General features: G+C 46.2%; 1 protein-coding gene across 4 annotated transcripts in view; it reads left to right on the top strand.

Moving 5' to 3' along the window:
• KIAA1549L (KIAA1549 like) overlaps window positions 1–24955 on the top strand; it is a 477170-nt gene that overhangs the window by 428393 nt on the left and 23822 nt on the right. For all 4 annotated transcript variants that reach the window (XM_063944516.1, XM_063944515.1, XM_063944513.1 and 1 more), the window contains one exon: window positions 21783–21844. In XM_063944516.1, the coding sequence (XP_063800586.1) occupies window positions 21783–21844 (62 nt within the window). The remainder of the gene's footprint in view (window positions 1–21782; window positions 21845–24955) is intronic.

Below are 24955 nucleotides of genomic sequence, written 5' to 3'. Positions count from 1 at the left end.
GCAAATTTGTTAGCAGTTCTGCAAAACCATACGCACTGCGGGGGGGGGGGGCAGATGTAACATGTGCAGAGAGAGGTAGATCAGGGTGGGTTATATTGTTTCTGTGCAGGGTAAATATTGGCTGCTTTATTTTTACACCGCAATTTAGATTTCAGTTCGAACACACCCCACCCAAATCTAACTCTCTCTGCACGTTATATCTGCCCCCCCCCCCCCTCTCCCTGCACTGCACATGGTTTTGCCTAACTGCTAACAAATTTGCTGCTGCGATCAACTCTGAATTAGGCCCTTAGGGGGTCATTCCGACCTAATCGCACGCTGCAGTTTTTCACAGCGCTGCGATCAGGTCACTACTGTGCATGCATACGCACTGCAAAGCGCAGGCGCGTTGTACGGGTGCAAAGCGGATCGTTGCTGAGTGATGGGTTTAATGAAGAATCGATTCGTACAGCCGATCGCAAGAAGATTGACAGGAAGAAGGCGTTTGTAGGTGTCAATTGACCGTTTTCTGGGAGTGTTTGGGAAAATGCAGACGTGTGCAAGCGTTTGCAGGGCGGGTGTCTGACGTCAATTCTGGGACCGGACAGGCTGAAATGATCGCAAGGGCTGAGTAAGTCCAGAGCTACTCAGCAACTGCACAAAATGTTTTTGCAGAGCTCGGCTGCACAGGCGTTCGCACACTTGCAAAGCGAAAATACACTCTCCTATAGGCGGCGACTATCTGATCGCAGCGCTGCAAAAAGTAGCTAGCGAGCGATCAACTCGAATGACCCCCTCAGTTAGGTGCGAATGTCGTTCTGGAATGGGATTCCACATCCAGCCTACATGACAGATTTTTATTTCCCCCCCCCCCCCCCCCCCCCACAGAGTTGCACACTAAATTTTTTGATGCAATTTCATGGGAAATATACACGTACCCTAGCATTGCACCCTCTAATTGAATTGACTTCCAAAAATGCTTTCAAAACGCTTCTACTTCCCTTCATTTTACACTAGCTGAAGAAATCATTGCTTTATAACGCCATGGTTTCCTGGTCAGAGCATTGTGTGTATACACTTTCAGGATGCAGGGGTATCGATGCTGCGATGTTGGATGCCATTCTGCATTCGGCAGCATGGCATCGCACACAATATCTTCTGATTGTTCACAGCCAACAAGAAGATATTGTGTACGACCCACAGGAGCGTGCAATTGGGCGTATACAGGCCCTCATTCCGAGTTGATCGGTCGCAAGGCGAATTTAGCAGAGTTACACACGCTAAGCCGCCGCCTACTGGGAGTGAATCTTAGCTTCTTAAAATTGCGACCGATGTATTCGCAATATTGCGATTACTAACTACTTAGCAGTTTCAGAGTAGCTCCAGACTTACTCTGCCTGTGCGATCATTTCAGTGCTTGTCGTTCCTGGTTGACGTCACAAACACACCCAGCGTTCGCCCAGGCACTCCCACCGTTTCTCCGGCCACTCCTGCGTTTTTTCCGGAAACGGTAGCGTTTTCAGCCACACGCCCCTGAAACGCCGTGTTTCCGCCCAGTAACACCCATTTCCTGTCAATCACATTACGATCGCCGGAGCGAAGAAAAAGCCGTGAGTAAAAATACTTTCTTCATAGTAAAGTTACTTGGCGCAGTCGCAGTGCGAACTTTGCGCATGCGTACTAAGCGGATTTTCACTGCGATGCGATGAAAAAGAACGAGCGAACAACTCGGAATGAGGGCCACAGTGTATGATCTGATTCAGACAGAAACAACATATTGTGCTGAGAAGTACCCACACTTCCAGGAGATGCAGGAGATTTACCCACACTTCCAGGGGTGCAGGGGACTACCTGAATAATCGGGAGTCTCCCGCAACTTCCAGGAGAGTAGGTAAGTATGATGTGAATGATTAATTATGTAATGCACCGCATAATACATTGACACATTGGGGTCATTCCGAGTTGATCGCTTGCTAGCAACTTTTTGCAGCGCTGCGATCAGATCGTCGCCGCCTATGGGGGAGTGTATGTTCGCTTTGCAAGTGTGCGAACGCACGTGCAGCCGAGCGGTACAAAAACAGTTTGTGCAGTTTCTGAGTAGCTCTGGACTTACTCAGATGCTGCGATCACTCCAGTCTTTTTGGTCCCAGAGTTGATGTCAGACACCCGCCCTGCAAACGCTTGGACACGCCTGCGTTTTCCCAAACACTCCCAGAAAATGGTCAGTTGACCCCCATAAACGCCCTCTTTCTGTCAGTCACCTTGTGATCGGCTGCGCGAATGGATTCTTCGTTAAATCCATCACCCAGCACCGATCCTCTTTGTAACCATACGACATGCCTGCGCATTGCGGTGTGTACGTATGCGCAGTTTTGCCAAGTTTTAACCTGATCGCAGCGCTGCAAAAAGTTGCTAGCGAGCGATCAACTCGGAATGACCTCCATTGAGCCTAATTCAGACCTGATCGCTGCTGCTAATTTTTTAGCAGTTGGGCAAAACCATGGAGGTCATTACGACCCGTTTGCATGATGCTGTTTTTCGCAGCGGTGCAAACGGGTTGTTTCTGCACGTGAGCGGCGGCCGCAATGCGCAGGCGTGGAGACCGTCGCTGGGCAACGACAAGAAGAATGAAGAAAGCGGTCGCTGCAAGAAGATTGACAGGAGGAAGGCGTTCTGGGGCATCAACTAGCCATTTTCTGGGAGTGGTGCGGCGAACGCAGGCGTGTCCAGGCGTTTGGAGGGCGGTTGCCTGACGTCAATTTCGGGACCTGCAATGCTGGATTGATCGTACAGGATAAGTAACTCTTACCCTGGTCTTGTTCTGCACAAAACTTTTTTTGCATAGCAGGGCTGCACAAGTGATCGCAGCCTTGCTATGCAAAAATATACTCCACCATAGGCGGCGTCTAGTTGATCGCACGGGCAGCAAAAAGTTGCTACGTGCGATCAACTCGGAATGACCCCCCATGTGCACTGCAGGGGGGGCAGATATAACATTTGCAGAGAGAGTTAGATTTGGGTGGGTTATTTTGTTTCTGTGCAGGGTAAATACTGGCTGCTTTATTTTTACACTGCAATCCAAATTTTAGTTTGAACACACCCCACCCAAATCTAACTCTCTCTGCACATGTTATATCTCCCCCCCCCCCCCCCCCCCCCCGCTGCACATGGTTTTGCCCAACTGCTAACAAATTTGCTGCTGCGATCAACTCAGTATTACCCCCATAATAAATAAATGACAGTAAATACTGACAGCAGCCATGAATTTCTGTTTTGTGTTAAGAAATCCTGGCATCCATGTCAACAGCACAATTGCCCAGGTGCTTCTCAAATTAGGAAAATACCTTCCTGCCTCCTAGGAGACCAGGCTCTCTTCCACATGGTCACTTACCTGCCTGCAAGGCTGGAGGGCATATTCCATGGTGTCATCAACCCGCACTCACCTCATTGAACACTAGGGGGCCTGATTCGGTTGGGCGTACACCTGTAAGCAATAAATACGCAAACTCGTACTGCGCATGCCCATAAACAAGTGTATGTAGGTCTAACATTGGTGCCTCCTTGTGACTGGAGAGCTGGAACTGCGTTACAGTCAGGGTAATTACCCCTGAGGCAGACCTGCACAGAGATGTACCTGTCAGTAATTGTATCACTGATGGGCTGGTATAAATATACACTAATGTTGATGGTTGCCAGCACTAGGCATCTACTTCTGATTGGCTGATGGACCTCTGATGCTGGCAGTGATGTCATCACTGGTTCTGATTATATTATATGAGTTTGTTGACATGTTTTTGCAGGAACTTTTTTCTACTTCTGTTCATCAAGAGAAGACGATTATACCTGCTGCATTACAGATGGTGTTTTAACAGTGAATTACATTTTTTGCAGTCATAACAATGTTAAAAACCTTTTCTAGTGTTCATAACCTGCTTAGGTGTATATAATGTATGTGATGTACGTCTGACTTATACCTAGCATATACTACTAGTACAGAGCTTTCCAACTAGACGGTAGCTTCCGACAGCTATTGAATACTCCCCTATTTGTATGTATATCCTTTTAGGGTTTTTTTTTGCGTATGGGTCCAACCCAGCATCCCTGACTGTCTAGTGGTGATGTGACGCAATATATATCATTATCCCATCTACTGTATGATGCAATGCACCCACATCTCTTTTATATATTTCGGATGGAGGGGGAGGGTATGAAATGTGGTCAAGAGTGGCCAATAGACTGTCTCATTAAAAAAGGCTTATTGTGATTTCCAGATGAATCCTTACATGCATTCTTACATCTGTGTTAGGAGCAGTGCAGCGCAACCGGAGCACTGCAGTCACACTAGGATTGATATTCTGCATTTTAATTGTCACTTTAACACATCTGCAAATCCTTGCTTCCCTTTTCCTGTTAAAGTCTGCCATCTAGTGGTTGATGTGATTACTATAATTTCAAGATCTAGTTTAAAAAAGTAACTCCCATATAGATCAAAGCAAAGTTGGAGCCGAATGTAATGCAAATTTGAATTTTCCAGCAGAACTGATCATTTCACAGAGGTGCAGAGTTCTGGCCATACAGTCTTTGAGTTCATCTCTCGTTTTGTCTGTGATGAAAGCAGATATGATCAGATGATCATAGCTGATATCTGATGTTTAAGTGTCAAGCCACAATCCAGGGACACACCAAGATTCCGCACATGTTCAGTGTTTTGCGGCTTTGAGTCCCCAAGTATAAAGGGGGATATGCACGGAGAGATCCGTGCTTAAAATCTAAGCAATCTGACTAGATTGCTTTGAAGTTAAGCATGGATCTCTCTGTGTGTACCCCCCACAGCGATAGCAATGCGCGGCCCCGCGCTTTGCTATCGCCGGTGCTAGACTGGCCTGCATGCAGGCACAATCTAGCACATCGCTCATTTCACCTGCTGGGTAAAATGAGCGGGTCCCCCCTCGCTCGGCACCGCACGCTGTGAGCTGAGCGGGGGAGAGATGTGTGCTGAGCGGTCTGTGCTAGATTGCTCAGCACACCTCTCCCCGTGTGTACTGGCCTTAAGTCCAGTTGGTTGGCTATGCTTCAGTTTTGACGGTGAACTCCTATCATAAGAACCTGTTTTACCAGGACTGAGTAGCAGCCAAATGGCACTCATGCGCTGCCGGGGCTCTGCTAGACAGCCATATAAGATTGTATCATGTTCTCAGTACCTGGAGCAAAGGACAGGTACAGTTGTATATCATCTGCATAGAAGTGCTAGACCAGGCCATGACGTCTAATTATTTCATGTACGTGGTGGCAGCATGTATACTGCAAGACAGAAGAGTACTGGGCAGTGGCACACATGAGGGGGGGAGCCGGATGCCTGGAAATACCCCCCCCCCCCCGCGCTTCCCCCGATGAGCCAAGTTTTCTATTTTGAGACAGATCGCAACCGCTGAGCTGCAGTAGCAACTGCTATGGAGCTCTCTGCTTACAGAATGTCCTTGGGGAGCTGCTGGCTATGCATGCTCAGCCAGAGCAGCTCCCTCTGTCCTCACACTGCCGCCCTTGTGCTCCTAGCCCCTGCTGGATCATGTAAGTTTGAAGTCTGTGTTTATGTGTGTATTTGTATGTATGTATTTATGTTTGTGCGCTGGTGTATGTCCAGTATGTGTGTATGTGTGCTTGTGTATATGTGTGTGATTGTGTATGTACATACTGTATGAATATGTGCTATATATATATATATATATATATTACACATACATGCACATATACATACACACCCACGGAACCCCCCCCCCCCCTCGCTAAATCCTGCGTTTGCCCCTGCGGGATAGAAGCGTACCCTGTGGGTCACCACAAGGCAGTGACACTGGGGATCAGTATATTCCTGAAGATACTCTCCATGACCTGCTGTTGATAAAGGGTTAGAACCATCTACGGACAGTGAAATCCAGTCCACAGAACTTTTTCAGCCCCTCAGTTAGAATCCCGTGGTCCACGGTATCAAACGCTGCAGTGAGAATCAGAAGGATTCAAGGAGGAACAGGGAACAGTCATTCACCTCTGTCTCTTGGCATCAGAAGATCATTAAGCGCACACACCTGGGCTGTTTCAGTGCTATGCTGTCTCCTTAGTCCTGGCCAAAAATAATTTTAAATATTATTTATTGACAGAGGGGATTCCAGTTGGGATCACCCACTTTCTCAACAACCTTTTCTCAAAAAGGAAGGTTTGAGACCGGTCATTATTGATGCAGGTGGGATCTGAATTAAGTCTTGGTCAAGGTGTGAGAGTTTATCATCAACTCATGCATTGAAACCCTCGGATAAAACTGTGATGTTAGTGTATTAGAATGCTTAATATTTGTAGACACTCCCTTACTAATATGTGTAAGCCTGAATCTTCAGGACCAGGGGGATGCTGGGAAGTGGGTGGTCCAGTGTGTAGTGTGCCTGGAGTTGGTGATGGAATAAAACAGCACAGCAGTGAACTCACATGTCGCTGTGTCCATATGACTGGATTTACAAACATATGAACCAAACTTCGTGTCAGAAGAAGTTTAACTTGGACTGCTAGTGCTCTCAGAGTGTGAAAGAATCCTGCAGAAGTCTGTAAGACTGTGATACTCGGTGTCTGCAAAGCCTGCTGTGTGCTCCTCTCTTCAAACAGTGAGTAACCATGGATAAACTGGCTCCTCCAACCAGCATGCTGATGTCTGGTAACTTGTCTGAAAACTGGAAATGATTTAAGCAAAGCTTGTGGAGCTGATACAGAGGCTGACAAAACTAAGGCATCCATTTTCCTCCATGTGATAGGAGAGGATGTGCTGGACATTTATAATAGTTTTCAGTTTGATGAGGGGCAGAATATGGTGCTATCTTCTATAATGCAAAAGTTTGAAGATTACTTTGTGCCAAGGAAAAATGTGACATATGAAAGATATGTTTTTCACATGTGATCAGAAGTCTGTAGATGGATTTGATCAGTATGTTACAGAGCTGCAATCACTCAGAAAAACCTGTGAGTTTGGTCATTTAAAGGATTCACTGATTAGAGATCGTATTTTTTGTGGAATACCTGATAATGGACTCAGAGAGAGATTGCTGAGAGAGCAAGATCTAACACTATAAAAGGCAGTGACTATGGCCCTCATTCCGAGTTGTTCGCTCGCAAGCTGCTTTTAGCAGCTTTGCACTCGCTAAGCCGCCGCCTACTGGGAGTGAATCTTAGCTTATCAAAATTGCGAACGAAAGATTAGCAAAATTGCGAATAGACACTTCTTAGCAGTTTCTGAGTAGCTCCACACTTACTCGGCATCTGCGATCAGTTCAGTGATTGTCGTTCCTGGTTTGACATCACAAACACACCCAGCGTTAGCCCAGACACTCCTCCGTTTCTTCAGCCACTCCCGCGTTTTTCCCAGAAACTGTAGCGTTTTTTCACACACTCCCATAAAACGGCCTGTTTCCGCCCAGAAACACCCACTTCCTGTCAATCACATTACGATCACCAGAACGAAGAAAAAACCTTGTAATGCCGTGAGTAAAATACCTAACTGCATAGCAAATTTACTTGGCGCAGTCGCACTGCGGACATTGCGCATGCGCATTAGCGACTAATCGCTCCGTTGTGAGGAAAAAATACAGAGCGAACAACTCGGAATGACCCCCAATGTGCAGTTCTGCAGAAATAACTAGATTTCAAGCCAAAAAGTTACACAAGGAAGCTGATGGTGCTGTACATGTAGTGCAGAAAACAGAGCCAAGCAAAACTCCATTCTCAAGAATGAAGCAGTCTAAGCCACAGTCTAACAAGGAAATGTGTAGTAGATGTGGAAATGCTCACAATCCTAAAATGTGCCCTGCTTATGGTAAAACCTGCATGAAATGTGGTAGACTTAATCACTTTGCAAAATGCTGTAAAATGAAAAGTGAAACAACCAAAGTGCATGCTGTTAAACAAACAGAGGTATTCTTTGTGGATTGCATTGAACTTTGCAGTGCAGATAAGAAAGAATGGATTGTCCCTTTAACTGTGAACGAGATTGTCATTCCCTTTAAGCTTGATACTGGCGTGCAGGTGAATTTAATCGTTTCAAGACTATAAGACTTTTAGAGTAAAACCTAAAATTCATCCAGCCAAAGTGAAAGTTACAGGGTACACTGGGGAGGAAATTCCTGTGAAAGGTACATGCTTAGTGACACTGAAATATAAGGGACAACAGTTTAAAACATCTCTACTGATTGTGGATAAAAATGTGCAACCGATTCTAGGATTAAGTTCCTGTGAGAAACTAAGCTTGCTAAAGAAAGTTTTTATGGTGACATCACAAGTAGAAGATGACTGCAAATCGATGTTTACAGAATACAGAGACTTGTTTGAAGGTCTAGGTTGTTTGCCTGGAGAGCATAAAATAAATATAGACACGCAAGTTTCTTCAGTGATACACCCCTGTAGAAAAGTGCCGTTTGCGCTGAGAGAAAAACTGAAACAAGAGTTAAATCGCATGGAAGCCGTGGGTGTGATACAGAAAGTTGATGAGCCTACTGAATGGGTAAGCTCCTTAGTAATTGTTGAAAAGAAAAATGGACAACTCAGAATATGTCTAGACCCCAGAGATTTAAACAAAGCTATTAAACGAGAACATTTCAAACTACCAACCAGAGATGAAATCATGTCGCAATTTGCGGGAGCAAAATGGTTCAGTAAATCGCATCTTCAGGATTCTGGCAAATGAAGCTAGATGAGGCCAGCTCAAAGCTTTGTACATTTAATACACCAGAAGGTAGATACAGATTTCTTCGACTACCGTATGGAATATTGTCTGCTCCAGAAGTATATCACAAAAAGATACTCATGATTTTTGAACATATTCCAGGTGTTGAAACAATGATGGATGACATTATTGTCTGGGGATCTACAAAGGAAGAACATGATTCTAGATTGAGACAAGTAATGGAACTTGTCAAGAAAGTGAATCTAAAGCTAAACAAGGACAAATGTGAATTTGGCGTGAATACACTTACCTTTCTGGGCGACATGGTCTCTGATCAAGGTATAAAACCAGACCCAAGGAAAATATCAGCCATAGTGAACATGGAACGTCCTAACAACAAAGACAATGTCAGAAGATTCCTAGGAATGATTACTTAGGAAAGTTTATTTCTCAACTCACTGAACGAACAGCCTCTCTTAGATGGTTGTTGGACAAAGATAACGAGTGGATGTGGTCACATGAACAAGAAGAAAGTTGGCAAAACTTGAAACAGATCATTACAGAGCAACCAGTGCTAAAATCCTTTGATCCTGCGAAAAGAATAAGAATTTCAGCAGATGCTTCGCAATTTGGCCAAGGCTCAGTGTTGTTACAAGAACATGAGGATACATGGCAACCAGTAATCTATGCATCAAGAGCACTGACAAGTGCTGAAACAAGGTATGCTCAGATAGAAAAAGAACTTCTAGCGATCACATATGCATGTGAGCGATTTCATCAGTTTGTGTATGGTCAAACATTTACAGTGGAAACTGACCACAAGCCATTGATAGCTATCATGACTAAATCATTACATGACTGTCCCATGAGAATTCAACGAATGCTTATCAGACTACAGAAATATGATGTACACTTGCTGTACTGTCCCGGCAAATACGGTACATGTACATTGCTGATACACTTTCTCGTGCTGTGGACAAAAGTGAAGGTTCCAAAAGTCTGATGGATGAAGAGATAGAAGCCTATGTTAATTTGATCGTAGCTTCTCTACCAGTGTCTCTTGCAAGACAAGAACAGATTAGGAAAGAAACTGAGACAGGTGACACAATGAAAGTGTTGAAAGATATCATTCTGAAAGGTTGGCCAGCAGAAAAACATGCGTGCCCGCTGTCTATCCATGATTATTGGATGTACCGCAGTGACATTACAGTTGTCGATGGTATTATTTACAAAGGCAATAGGTTTGTCATACCTGCACGACTAAGAAAAACTATGCTTTGCAAGATACATGAAGGCCACTTAGGAGAAGAAAAATGTAAGCGGAGAGCGCGTGAAGTTATGTATTGGCCAAGAATGAACCAAGACATAGCACAGACTACAGCTACATGTGAATTATGTCTTACGTATAGACCGAAACAACAAATCGAGCCACTGAGTCCTCACGCAGTGCCAGAGAGACCGTACCAGAAAGTTGGCGCAGATTTGTTTGATTGTAATGGGAAAACGTACATTGTCGTGACTGATTATTACTCTAACTACCCTGAGGTGAAGACACTACATACAACTACTAGTAAAGCCGTAATCAATTGCAGGAAGTCAATCTTTGCAAGGCATGGTGTTCCTATGGAAGTGTTCACTGACAATGGTCCTCAGTTTTCCAGTGCTGAATTTAGACAATTTGCTGATGAGTGGGAATTTGTCCATACTACGTCAACTCCCCACTATCCACGCTCAAAACGGTTGGTGGAAAGTTCAGTAAAAACTGTAAAGAGTCTCATGAAAAAAGCTCAAGAAGGTAAAGAAGATTTCTACAAAAGTCTTTTAATCTACCGCAGTACACCTTTACAGAATGGACTTTCTCCTGCACAAATGCTGATGGGAAGGAGGATTAGAGCAAATCTCCCGATACATGATGAACTGCTTAATACACATAACTCAGCGTTGGTCAGACTGGGTAAGGAACGTCAATAAGCGAAACAGAAACTGTTCCATGACAGGCGAACAAAAAGCTTATCTGATCTAAAATCGGGTGACCAAGTCCGTCTCAGAGATCACCAGAAAGGTATTTGGGTGCAGAAAGGTATTGCGCAAGCACAAGTAGCACCAAGATCTTATACTATACGTACAGAGCGTGGAACGGAAGTAAGAAGAAATCGGGTGGATTTAAGATCTCAACCTAACCATAATGAAGCCAACATGACTGAAGAATACCCTTCATCTGACATGTATGATGATCCTCATAATGGTGAACAAACCACGATTCTAGAAAGGGCCAACATGGTAGATGAAACACAGACTGTGTATGAAAGACCCAAAAGGGAAATACGCAGACCTGAGAGACTCATTGAAACGTGTTAGATGATGTTCTTAATATGACGTTGTTAATTGTTGCATTGAAGCGTACAGAGCTTATCTTTGAAGAAAAGAGGATGTGATGTTAGTGTATTAGAATGCTTAATATTTGTAGGCACTCCCTTACTAATATGTGTAAGCCTGAATCTTCAGTGATGGTCCCTGGGACCAGGGGGATGCTGTGAAGTGGGTGGTCCAGTGTGCAGTGTGCCTGGAGTTGGTGATGGAATAAAACAGCACAGCAGTGAACTCACATGTCTCTGTGTCCTTATGACTGGATTTACAAACATATGAACAAAACAAAAACATTTTTAATGCTCCCAGGTTAAGCCACGCAGTGTATATGTAGAATATTTTTTGCCATATTCTGCAGAAGAAACATTGGGAAACTGTGAAACCAAATGTGGAATTAGGTAAATTCTTCACAGACGTTTTTGTTGTTTCTAATTTTGCATTTAAGTTTTCTTCCTGGAACTTACAGCATAGATCAGTTACATGTTTAGAGTAAAATTGCAGATACTGGACCTGATTCTGACTTTCCCGCAATTCCACCTGCGCATGGATCATCATCCTGCCATTGTTGGCATTACACGCAGCATGGGCAATATATGGGTAATGGTGGTAATTCCGAGTTGATCGCTCGCTAGCTGTTTTTAGCAGCCGTGCAAACGCTATGCCGCCTCCCACTGGGTGTGTATTTTAGCTTAGCAGAAGTGCGAACGAAAGGATCGCAGAGCGGCTGCAAAGTTTTTTGTGCAGTTTTAGAGTAGCTCAAAACCTACTCAGCGCTTGCGATCACTTCAGACTGTTCAGTTCCTGTTTTGACGTCACAAACACGCCCTGCGTTCGCCCAGCCACTCCTGCGTTTTTCCTGGCACGCCTGCATTTTTTTCAACACTCCCTGAAAACGGTCAGTTGACACCCAGAAACGCCCACTTCATATCAATCACTCTGCGGCCAGCAGTGCGACTGAAAAGCTTCGCTAGACCATGTGTGAAACTACATTGTTCATTGTAATAGGACGTCGCGCGTGTGCATTGCGCAGCATACGCATGCGCAGAAGTGCCGATTTTTTGTCTCATCGCTGCACAGCGAACGAATGCAGCTGGCGATCAACTCAGAATGACCCCCAATATACGGGTCTAGGATGATAGTGACAGAGGGAAATGGGACAGGAGTGTGCATGGAGGATGAGACTGGGCTGGGCAGTCATTGGAGGGGAGGAGGACTGTATATTGCATAAGATATAATAATGAGAGAGTGTATAAGTGGCTTTTCTAGATTACTGTTCTTTTGTCTCCATGCAATAGCTCTCCAATCATTTTCTTGCATAACATTCCTCTGAATGACATGTAAAATGACAAGTGCATGGTAAAAACACCAAAACACCCTAAAGTGTACAAGAATGGAGTCTTACTCTCGCAATAAAGTTTGCACTCATCTCTCCTATTCTTAAAAAACCTACCCTTGATCCAAACACTCTCTCCAACTACAGACCCATCTCTCTCCTCCCTTTTGCCTCCAAACTCCTTGAGCGTATTGTCTACAACCGCCTTACTTCCTTTCTTTCCTCACACTCACTGCTTGACCCATTCCAGTCTGGCTTCCGTCCTCTCCACTCCACTGAAACTGCCCTTACAAAAGTATGCAATGACCTCCATGCTGCTAAATCTAAGGGACACTACTCTCTACTTATTCTACTTGATCTCTCTGCTGCTTTTGACACTGTGGACCATCCTCTCCTACTGTAAATCCTTCACTCCATTGGTCTGCGTGACACTGCCCTCTCTTGGTTGTCGTCCTACCTTTCTGACTGTTCATTCTCTGTCTCCTCTCATGACTCCACCTCCCCCTCACTTCCACTAACTGTAGGGGTACCCCAAGGTTCTGTCCTTGGTCCTCTTCTCTTCTCTCTCTATACGTCCTCACTAGGTAAGCTCATTAGTTCTTTTGGTTTCCAATATCATCTCTATGCTGATGACACTCAAATCTATCTTTCCTCTCCTCACTCTTATCTCCAACTGTCTCTCTGCTATCTCTTCCTGGATGTCACAGCGCTTTCTTAAACTTAACATGTCTAAGACCGAGCTGATCATCTTCCCTCCCTCCCGCATAACCTCACCTCCTACAATCTCATTATCTATTGATGGCACTACTATCTCCTCTACTCCCCAAGTGCGCTGTCTTGGAGTAATCCTTGACTTCTCCCTCTCCTTCAAACCACACATTCAGCACCTCTCACAAACCTGCCGTTTTCATCTAAAAAATATTTCCAGGATCAGACCCTTTCTGACCCAGGATGCTACTAAGACTCTTATCCACTCACTGGTCATCTCCAGACTGGACTACTGTAATCTCCTCCTGACTGGCATTCCTGACAAATACCTCTCTCCACTCCAATCTATCCTCAATGCTGCTGCCCGGCTCATTTTCCTCACCAAACGCACTACGTCCACCTCTCCTCTCTTACTAGACCTTCACTGGCTCCCCTTCCCTTTCAGAATCCATTTCAAGCTTCTCACACTTGCTTACAAAGCCCTCACCCACTCCTCTCCCATCTACATCTCTGATCTTATCTCGCTTTACACTCCCACCCGTCCTCTTCGCTCTGCTAATGCTCGCCGACTCTCCTGCCTACGGATTACTTCCTCCCACTCCTACCTCCAAGATTTTTCACGTGCTGCACCACTTCTCTGGAATTCCCTACCTCTCCCCCTCAGACTCTCCACCTCTCTACAAAACTTCAAACGGGCTCTCAAGACCCACTTCTTCACCAAACCCAGCCAAATCTCATCCTAAACCTCTGTTCCACGCTCTCTATGTACCCCATCTGTCTCACCCCTGTCTGTCTACCCCTCCCCTTTAGAATGTAAGCTCTCACGAGCAGGGCCCTCTTCCCTCATGTGCTTACCCTTTTCTTACTTTAATAATCTTCAGCTGCACCAAATCCAGCAGTCTTCTGCCACCTGATTCTTATTCCAGTGTCATCTGCTGATGTAGCTATGTTTATTTACCCTGTACTTGTCCTATATTGTCGTCAACTGTAATGGGCCCTACACACTTGGCGATATTCTGAAAGATATGAACGATCTCGTTCATAAATGAACGAGAACTCGTTCATATCTTTCAGTGTGGAGACTTAAGCGATGAACGATGCGCGTCCCCGCGCTCGTTCATCGCTGGTCTCCCGTCGGCTGTGCATGCAGGCCAATATGGACGATCTCGTCCATATTTGCCTGCACTTCAATGCAGCCGGGTGACGGGGGGAGTGAAGAAACTTCACTCCCCCCGTCACTGCCCCCCCCGCCGCCGGGTCGCTCGTCGGCCGTATCGGCCGTCGGGCACCTCGGCGGCACATCGCCAAGTGAGTAGGGCCCATAAGTTGCTGTTTTCCTGTTTGATTATTTGTTTATGTACTCTGCAATTGGGCGATGCGGAACCCTTGTGGCTCCATATAAATAAAGGATAATAATAATAATAATAATAATAAAGTTTGAAGTTCCAAAATAAATTTCAGTAGGTTTAGTTTCCACTTTTAGATTCCCATTCAGAGTATTGTTTGCAGTCCTTTTTTCTCCCTGTGTTTCTCAGTGGTGTATTAATGTAAAGAGAGAGGAGAAGAACATAATCGTGCAATACCTACAACTACTGTATAGGTCAAGTTTTTCTTAACAATTTGCACTCACATTTAAAATAAAAAATCAGGCCTATCTACCACACGCAGGTGGAGGTGTCCGCGGTGGTATCCGGTTGATAGATAGACAGTGTCTAGTTAGACAGTCAATAGATAGACACCATATGTTAGACAGACATTAGGTCGACATGAAAAAGGTAGACAGTACAAAGGGTCGACAGGGTCAAAAGGTCGACATGAAAATGGTCGACATAAAAAAGATAGACAACTGTTGTTTTTTTTAAATATAACATGTTTTTGGACTATTTCATACCTTCTCTATACATGTCGGCATAGAGTTGGTTATAAACCTTGTGGCGAGCGCAGCGAGCCCCGCGAGGATATGCCTTTCTACAATTGGGGCTCCCAGATGACAAAACTATCCACACAAACCACAAAAATGCAAAAAAACATGGTGTCTACCTTTTTTATGTCGACAATTTTCATGTCAACCTTTTGACCCTGTCGACCTTTTGTACTGTCTACCTTTTTTAATGTCGACCTTTTGACCCTGCCGACCTAATGTCTGTCTAACATATGGTGTCTAACAAGACATATCTATCTTTTATACCACACCCGTCCGTGGTAACCCTTAGACTGATGGTACGGTCTCCCCCATTAACCTGCTGGTAGGGTCGCACAGCAGAAATGAAAAGAGGTCCTGGAAACCAGAGTCCACAGCTGGAGGTGAAGTCCCCAGTGTACCCATGGTCCTTTCCAATAGAATCGGCAGCTTAACGCGTTTTGAACTTTATATGTTCTTCATCAGAAGCTTCTGATGAAGAACCTATGACATTTTACATGTTATAAGGGAAAGCGCATATTGGAGTGGATAACATTCTTTCTTGTTTCCATTGTCTGTTGGGGATTTGGGTGCTTTCCCTGTTATTCACCTCTTTGCTGGAAGTCTTTTATCTAGTGCGCAATTTGCAGATATACCTTTATATTATCCCTCTGAATAAGCCTAAATGTGTGGATCACCTTACCTAAACGGCTTGCAGTCTTGTAGCTCTTTAATATCCACAGTCTTTTATTGGGTCACTTTTGAAATAGCAAAACTTGCCATCTGGCAGCACCAATGGATTTTTGTTTTTCGAGTTCTGTAAGGGGGGTAACATTGTACGTGTTTGTTAGGAGGAACTGCGCTTATTGCAGGCCTGGTGCACACATTTTATCCCCTCATTGCAAAAGCAAGGCGTCACTTTACTTTAAAGTATACCTGTGACACTCTGATCCCCCAAACCATACCTGATTCTGCCCAAACCATCCCCACATCCACCAGATAACACCCCTCTCTGTCACCAAAATTCGTGACCTGACCAAGAGCATATGAACTGTTGCCAGGTATGTTTATAGGAGATTCCAGAGGCATAATGCAGCCATTTAGTGGTGCACTTTATACTGATGTGAAATCTCATTTTTGCTGCATCTTCTTTATTTCTCTATCGTCCTAGTGGATGCTGGGGTTCCTGAAAGGACCATGGGGAATAGCGGCTCCGCAGGAGACAGGGCACAAAAGTAAAGCTTTCCGATCAGGTGGTGTGCACTGGCTCCTCCCCCTATGACCCTCCTCCAGACTCTAGTTAGATTTTTGTGCCCGGCCGAGAAGGGTGCAATTCTAGGTGGCTCTCCTAAAGAGCTGCTTAGAGAAAGTTTAGCTTAGGTTTTTTATTTTACAGTGAGTCCTGCTGGCAACAGGATCACTGCAACGAGGGACAGAGGGGAGAAGAAGTGAACTCACCTGCGTGCAGGATGGATTGGCTTCTTGGCTACTGGACATCAGCTCCAGAGGGACGATCACAGGTACAGCCTGGATGGTCACCGGAGCCGCGCCGCCGGCCCCCTTGCAGATGCTGAAGTAAGAAGAGGTCCAGAATCGGCGGCTGAAGACCCTTGCAGTCTTCTAAAGGTAGCGCACAGCACTGCAGCTGTGCGCCATTTTCCTCTCAGCACACTTCACACGCAGTCACTGAGGGTGCAGGGCGCTGGGGGGGGGCGCCCTGGGAGGCAAATGTAAACCTATATACTGGCTAAAAATACCTCACATATAGCCCCCAGAGGCTATATGGAGATATTTAACCCCTGCCAAACTTCACTAAAGAGCGGGAGACGAGCCCGCCGGAAAAGGGGCGGGGCCTATCTCCTCAGCACACAGCGCCATTTTCTCTCACAGAAAGGCTGGAGAGAAGGCTCCCAGGCTCTCCCCTGCACTGCACTACAGAAACAGGGTTTAAACAGAGAGGGGGGGCACTAATTGGCGATATAAATATATATATAAAGATGCTATTAGGGAGAAACACTTATATAAGGTTGTCCCTATGTAATTATAGCGTTTTTTTGGTGTGTGCTGGCAAACTCTCCCTCTGTCTCTCCAAAGGGCTAGTGGGTCCTGTCCTCTGTCAGAGCATTCCAGGTGTGTGTGCTGTGTGTCGGTACGTGTGTGTCGACATGTATGAGGACGATGTTGGAGGAGGCGGAGAAATTGCCTGTAAGGGTGATGTCACTCTCTAGGGAGTCGACACCGGAATGGATGGCTTATTTAGGGAATTACGTGAGAATGTCAACACGCTGCAAGGTCGGTTGACGACATGAGACGGCCGACAAACAATTAGTACCGGTCCAGGCGTCTCAGAAACACCGTCAGGGGTTTTAAAAAAAAAACGCCCATTTACCTCAGTCGGTCGACACAGACACAGACACGGACACTGAATCCAGTGTCGACGGTGAATAAACAAACGTATTCCTCATTAGGGCCACACGTTAAGGGCAATGAAGGAGGTGTTACATATTTCTGATACTACAAGTACCACAAAAGATGGGTATTATGTGGAAGTGAAAAAACTACCTGTAGTTTTTCCTGAATCAGATAAAATAAAATGAAGTGTGTGATGATGCGTGGGTTTACCCCGATAGCAACTATTGGCGTTATACCCTTTCCCGCCAGAAGTTAGGGCGCGTTGGGAAACACCCCTTAGGGTGGATAAGGCGCTCACACGCTTATCAAGTGGCGTTACCGTCTCCAGATACGGCCGCCCTCAAGGAGCCAGCTGATAGGCAGCTGGAAAAATATCCTAAAAAGTATATACACACATACGGTGGTTATACTGCGACCAGCGATCGCCATCAGCCTGGAGATGCAGTGCTGGGTTGGCTTGGTCGAATTCCCTGACTAAAAATATTTTATTGATATAGAGCATTTAATAGGATGCATTCTATATATATACTGTATGCGAGATGCACAGAGGGATATTTGCACTCTGGCATCAAGATAAGTGCGTTGTCCATATCTCCCAGAAGATGTCATGGACACGACAGTGGTCAGGTGATACAGATCCCATACGGCACATGGAAGTATTGCCGTATAAAGGGAAGGAGTTATTTGGGGTCGGTCCATCGGACCTGGGGGCCACGGCTACAGCTGGGAAATCCAACCTTTTTACCCCAAGTTACATCTCAGCAGAAAAAGACACTGTCTTTTCAGCCTCAATCCTTCCGTTCCCATGTGGGCAAGCGGGCAAAAGGCCAGTCATATCTGCCCAGACATAGAGGAAAGGGAAGTAGACTGCAGCAGGCAGCCCCTTCCCAGGAAAAGAAGCCCTCCACCAGTGGGGGGGTAGTCTCAAGAGTCTCAGCGCGCAGTGGGATCACTCGCAAGTTGACCCCTAGAGCGTACAAGTATTATCCCAGGGGTACAGATTGGAGAGTCGAGACATTTTTTCCTCGCAGGTTCCTGAAGCCTGCTTTACCAACGGCTCCCTCCGACAGGGAGGCAGTATTGGAAAAAAATTCACAAGCTGTATTTCCAGCAGGTGATAATCAAAGTACCCCTCCTACAAAAAGGAAAAGGGTATGAGTCTTCCACACTATATTGTGGTACTGAAGCCAGAAGGCTTGGTGAGACATAGTCTAAATCTGAAATCTTTGAACACTTACATAAAAAGGTTCAAATCAAGATGGAGTCACTCAAAGCAGTGATAGAGAACCGGAAAAAAGGGGACTATATGGTGTCCCTGGACATCAAGGATTACCTCCATGTCCAAATTTGCCCTTCTCAACAAGGGTACCTCTGGTTCGTGATACAGAACTGTCAATATCAGTTTCAGACGCTGCCGTTGAATTATCCACGGCACCCCGGGCCTTTACCAAGGTAATGGCCGAAAAGATGATTCTTAAAAGAAGAAAGGCATCTTAATTATCCCTTACTTGGACGATATCCTGAAAGGGGCAAGTTTCCAGAGAACAGTTGGAGGTCGGAAAAGAACTATCTAAAGTAGTTCTACGACAGCACGAGTGGATTCTAAATATTCCAAAAATCGCAGCTGTTTTCCGATGATACGTCTGCTGTTCCTAGGAATGATTCTGGGCATAGTCCAGAAAGAGGTATTTCTCCTGGAGGGGAAAGCCAGGGAGTTATCCGACCTAGTCAGAAACCTCCTGAAACCAGGCCAAGTATTAGTGCATCAATGCACAGGAGTCCTGGGAAAAATGGTGGCTTCTTACGAAGCGATTCCATTCAGCAGATCTCACGCAAAAACTTTTCAGGGGGATTTGCTGGACGAATGGTCCGGATCGCATCTTCAGATGCATCAACGGATAACCCTGTCTCCAAGGACAAGGGTGTCTCTTCTGTGGGGGCTGCAGAGTGCTCATCTTCTAGAGGACAGCACATTCAGCATTCAGGACTGTGTTCTGGTGACCACGGATGCCAGCCTGAGAGGCTGGGGAACAGTCACACAGGGAAGAAATTTCCAAGGAAGTGTGGTCAAGTCTGGAGATTTCTCTCCACATGAATATACTGGAGCTAAGGGCAATGTACGATGCTCTGAGCCTAGGAAGAACTCTGCTTCAAAGTCAACCGGTGCTGATCCAGTAGGACATCATCATGGCAGTCGCCCACGTAAACAGACGGGGCGGCACAAGAAGCAGGAGGGCAATGACAGCAAGGATTCTTCGCTGGGCGAAAGATCATGTGATAACACTGTCAGCAGTGTTCATTCCGGGAGTGGACAACTAGGAAGATTTCCTCAGCATGAATGAATTCCACCCGGAAAAGTGGGAATTTCATCTGGAAGTTTCCACATGTTTGTAAACCGTTGGGAAAGACCAAAGGTGGTTATGATGGCGTCTCACATGAAGCGCCAGGTCTAGAGACCCTCAGGCAATAGCTGGGACGCTCTGGTAACACCGTGGGTGTACCAGTCGGTGTATGTGTTCCCTCCTCTGCCTTTCATACCCAGTGTATGGAGAATGATAGGAAGGAGAGGAGTAAGAACTATACTCGTGGCTCCGGTTTGGCCAAGAAGAACTTGGTACCCGGAACTTCAAGAGATACTAGAAAGGATCTTGATTCAGCAAGAATCATGTCTGTTCCATGACTTACCGCAGCTGCGTTGACGCCAGGGCGGGTGAACGCCGGATCCTAAGGGAAAAAGGCATTCCGGAAGAGGTCATCCCTACCCTGGTCAGAACCAGGTAGGAGGTGACCGCACAACATTATCACCGCTTAGGTGAAAATATGTTCCATGGTGTGAGGCCAGGAAGGCTCCACGGAAGAATTTCAACTAGGTTAATTCCTACATTTCCTGCAAACAGGAGTGTATATGGGTCTCAAATTGGGGTCCATTAAGGTTCAAATTTCGACCGGTCGATTTTCTTCCAGAAAGAAATTGGCTTCAGTTCCTGAAGTCCAGAAGTTGTTAAGGGAGTACTGCATATACAACCCACTTTTGATGTCTCCAGTGGCACTGGGCGATCTCAACGTAGTTTGGGATTCCTAAAATCACATTGGTTTAAACAACTCAAATCTGTGGATTTGATATATCTCACATGGAAAGTGACCATGCTGTTGGTCCTGGCCTCGGCCAGGCGAGTGTCAGAATTGGCGGCTTTATCTCATAAAGCCATATCTGATTGTCCATTCGGACAGAGCAAAGCTGTGGACTCGTCCCCAGTTTCTCCCTAAGGTGGTGTCAGCGTTTCACCTGAACCAGCTTATTGTGGTACCTGCGGCTACTAGGGACTTGGAGGACTCCAAGTTGCTGGATGTTGTCAGGGCCTTGAAAATATAGTTTCCAGGTCGGCTGGAGTCAGGAAATCTGACTTGCTGTTTATCCTGTGTACACCCAACAAGCTGGGTGCTCCTGCTTCTAAGCAGACTATTGCTCGTTGGATTTGTAGTACAATTCAGCTTGCACATTCTGTGGCAGGCTTGCCACAGCAAAAAATATGTAAATGCCCATTCCACAAGGAAGGTGGGCTCATCTTGGGCGGCTGCCCGAGGGGTCTCGGCATTACAACTCTGCCGAGCAGCTACGTGGTCAGGGGAGAACACGTTTGTAAAATTCTACAAATTTGATACCCTGGCAAAAGAGGACCTGGAGTTCTCTCATTCGGTGCTGCAGAGTCATCCGCACTCTCCCGCCCGTTTGGGAGCTTTGGTATAATCCCCATGGTCCTTTCAGGAACCCCAGCATCCACTAGGACGATAGAGAAAATAAGAATTTACTTACCGATAATTCTATTTCTCGGAGTCCGTAGTGGATGCTGGGCGCCCATCCCAAGTGCGGATTATCTGCAATACTTGTACATAGTTATTGCTAACTAAATCGGGTTAGTGTTATTGTGAGCCATCTTTTCAGAGGCTCCCCTGTTATCATACTGTTAACTGGGTTCAGATCACAGGTTGTACAGTGTGATTGGTGTGGCTGGTATGAGTCTTACCCGGGATTCAAAATTCCTCCCTTATTGTGTACGCTCGTCCGGGCACAGTATCTAACTGGAGTCTGGAGGAGGGTCATAGGGGGAGGAGCCAGTGCACACCACCTGATCGGAAAGCTTTACTTTTGTGCCCTGTCTCCTGCGGAGCCGCTATTCCCCATGGTCCTTTCAGGAACCCCAGCATCCACTACGGACTCCGAGAAATAGAATTATCGGTAAGTAAATTCTTATTTTCATTGAATCCAAACACTCTTGTGACTATTTTGCTCATTGTAAAAGTGAAAACTTTCTGGTGTAAATATACATGTCTGTGTAGCATTATATTACTAGATTTACCAATAACGGGTAATGTTTTATCTTATACAGGTCCACGTCAGATGTGAATAAGAACAGGATGCCAGAGCCCAGCGGGAATGAGCAGGGACCAGGTGAGCATAGGCGGTACTAGCAGCTTTCAGGGTGCGGCTGCCCACGGATCAGTCAGACCAACTCACCATGGATATACAGTGCAATACCAGAGCCCAGTGAAGCAATCACTGAAGATATCCCTTATACAGTAGTTCAAATTTATCTACTCCAAAAATAACACAAACTGTCACTGACAACTTTGTTTCTTTTCCATGTTTTCGATGCCCAGTTGTCCCAGCCTGGGAAGTGTCACAGTGATCAGATGGTACCCGGTGCCAGCTTGATGGACATAGACCTGGGCTATCAACACTGGGGCATATTCAATACCTTTCGGATCCTAACGGAAAGGATCCGACAGGTCAGTTTTCAATGAGCGGCCAAATCCGACTGTCGGATTTGGCAGTTCCCGTCAACAGTCACTGTTTGCAGCTCCTCTCCTCACCCGTCCACGCTGATCAGTGCTCACCCATCCACGCTGCTCCGTTCCACACTGCTCGGCGCTCATCCGAGCAGTGTGTTCCATTCACGCCGCTCAGCGCTCACCCGTCCACGCTGCTCCCGTCCACGCTGCTCGGCACTCACTCATCCACGCTGCTCCCGTCCACACTGCTTGGCACTCACTCATCCACGCTGCTCCCATCCACACTGCACGGCGCTCACCCGTCCACGCTGCTCATCGCTCACCCGTCCATGCAGCTCGGCACTCACCCATCCACGCTGCTCGGCGCTCACCTGTCCATGCTGTTCCCGTCCACGTCGCTCAGCGTTCACCCATCCACGCTGTTCCCGTTCACGCTGCTCAACGCTCACCAATCCATGCTGCTCCCGTCCATAATGCTCGGCACTCACCTGTCCGCGCTGCTCCCGTCCACGCTGCTCATCGCTCACCCGTCCACGCAGCTCAGCACTCACCCATCCACGCTGCTCAGCGCTCACCCATCCACGCTGCTCGGCGCTCACCTGTCCACGCTGCTCGGCGCTCACCCGTCCACGCTGCTCGGCGCTCTCCTGTCCACGCTGCTGTCCTCACATTGTACATCCCCTCCTGCCTGTCACCGCTTCCCCATCTCATCTCCCCAGTTCTGACAATGTCCATCCGACTTGGATTGACATTGTCGGAACCGGGGCCAAAACCTGTCGGATCCGCGGCTAATCCGACAATCCATGTGTTTTCCGACAAGTCGTCAATTCCCTCACTTGGCGGAAAAAACAGCCAGCATTGAATAGGTCAGAGCCCCTTCCTACCTAAACCTGTCGGAAACTGCTGTCTTTCTGACAAGACGGCAGCTTCCGACACTTATTGAATACACCCCATAGAGTTCATTGTCAGCATGGCTGGTGTTGAGTATTGCAACTAAAGAAAGTTCACACTACAAGAGTAATTTTAAAAGCTTTGGCTATGAATTGAAACATTACAAGTACTGTATGTTAGTTGGGCGGTCTCTATAGCATTAGCGTTCAGGTAAGGCATATCTTCCAGAGACAGAAGGCGTGGTCTATAGTCTCAGTGGGGATGTTGTTGTGTCTTGATAAGCTCTAGGCTACTCCTTACCACATCCTTTCCCCACCATGCACCCATCCATGGCCAAGCAGATGAGTTGCAGGTGTTTTCACCACTAGTTTGGAGAGCATCGGTGAACTCGGAACAGTTTGGAAGTATGGGTAAAGTCATCTAGGGCTCTTGGTTGGCTGCACCCAAAAATACCAAAACTATGCTTTATAAAGCTGTACATGAAACAAACTGCTCAGTTCTGGAGGCCATATCTCCAGAAGAATACTAATACAGAATATGCTGCGCTATATAATAAACTGTTAATAAATACATTAGAGACTGTACAAAGAATGGCAACTAAAATGGTGCAATGGTGCATTACAATACTTACCAAGAAAGACTAAAAGATCATGCAGAGAATGGAAAAGGGGGACATAGTAGAAACCTTCAAACATTACAAGGGTTTTAACTAGAGATGAGCGGGTTCGGTTCTTAGAGAACCGAACCCTAACGAACTTCACGCTTCAAGTCCGGATCCGAGTCAGGCTCAGGTTTTCCCGCCTGACTCGGAAACCAGAATGAGGCAAAACGTCATCATCCCGCTGTCGGATTCTCACGGGGGTCGGATTCCATATAAGGAGCCGCGCGTTCCCGCCATTTTCACTCCGGCATCAGAGAGTGTAGAGAGAGGACGTGTCTCCGTCCTCTCAGTGTCCGTGTCTTGTGCTACATCTGTCCAGTCACAGTGGTTGTGTCCTCTGCTGCCATATGTCCAGTGCTGCTGTATAAGTCCAGTCCAGTGGTGCTGTGTTGTGCTGTATCAGTTCAGTGGTGGTGTATTGTGCTGCATCAGTTCAGTCACAGTGGTGGTGTCCTCTGCTGCCATATGTCCAGTGCTGCTGTATAAGTCCAGTCCATTGCAGTGGTGCTGTGTTGTCCTGCATCAGTCCAGTGGTGGTGTCCCTGTGCTGCCCTATATGTCCAGTGGTACTGCTGTATATGTCCAGTGATCCTGCCGTATTTGTCCATTGATACTGCCGTATATGTCCAGCTGTACTGCCGTATAATTCCAGTGATCCTGCCGTATAATTCCAGTGATCCTGCAATATAATTCCAGTGATCCTGCCGTATAAGGCCAGTGATCCTGCCGTATATCAAGTGACAATATACAGATTTTCAAACCAGCGCTCCAACACAAAAGTGCTGCTACTCTTGCGTAAGTGGTCACTCCCACTTTAAACAGTCTAAAATACAATTCCAATTTGCAAAAGTGCGCACCCTCTGAGGTATATAACAGTCCACAGTCTTAATATCCAGTTAGTTTCTGGTGAATGTTCTGTAATTCTCTCACTTTTTCCTTAGGAGCCAAACGGACAACCTCTTCGTCCCTCCAAAATAAACCAGGAAAAAGGAATATAGTGAAGTACAGTTTTTTATTTTTATATTTAGCAGCTAAAATTCATAGAATAAATTCATAAAATAAACTCCACCAACATTAGTGGGGTAGTTCTGCGTACCAGAATGAGTGGGGCGACCAGTGAAGGCTACCCTGAAGCGCTTAAGAGTACACAGGTACCTCCCGGGAAAGCAGCACCGTATTCCCTCTGGCTCCAGGCTTCCTGGATGCTTCCACGGATTC

This window comes from Pseudophryne corroboree, chromosome 11 (assembly GCF_028390025.1).
Source record: "Pseudophryne corroboree isolate aPseCor3 chromosome 11, aPseCor3.hap2, whole genome shotgun sequence".
NCBI lineage: Eukaryota > Metazoa > Chordata > Amphibia > Anura > Myobatrachidae > Pseudophryne > Pseudophryne corroboree.
The sequence above is the reverse complement of the archived record's forward strand: the minus strand, read 5'-3'. Positions and strand labels throughout refer to the sequence as shown.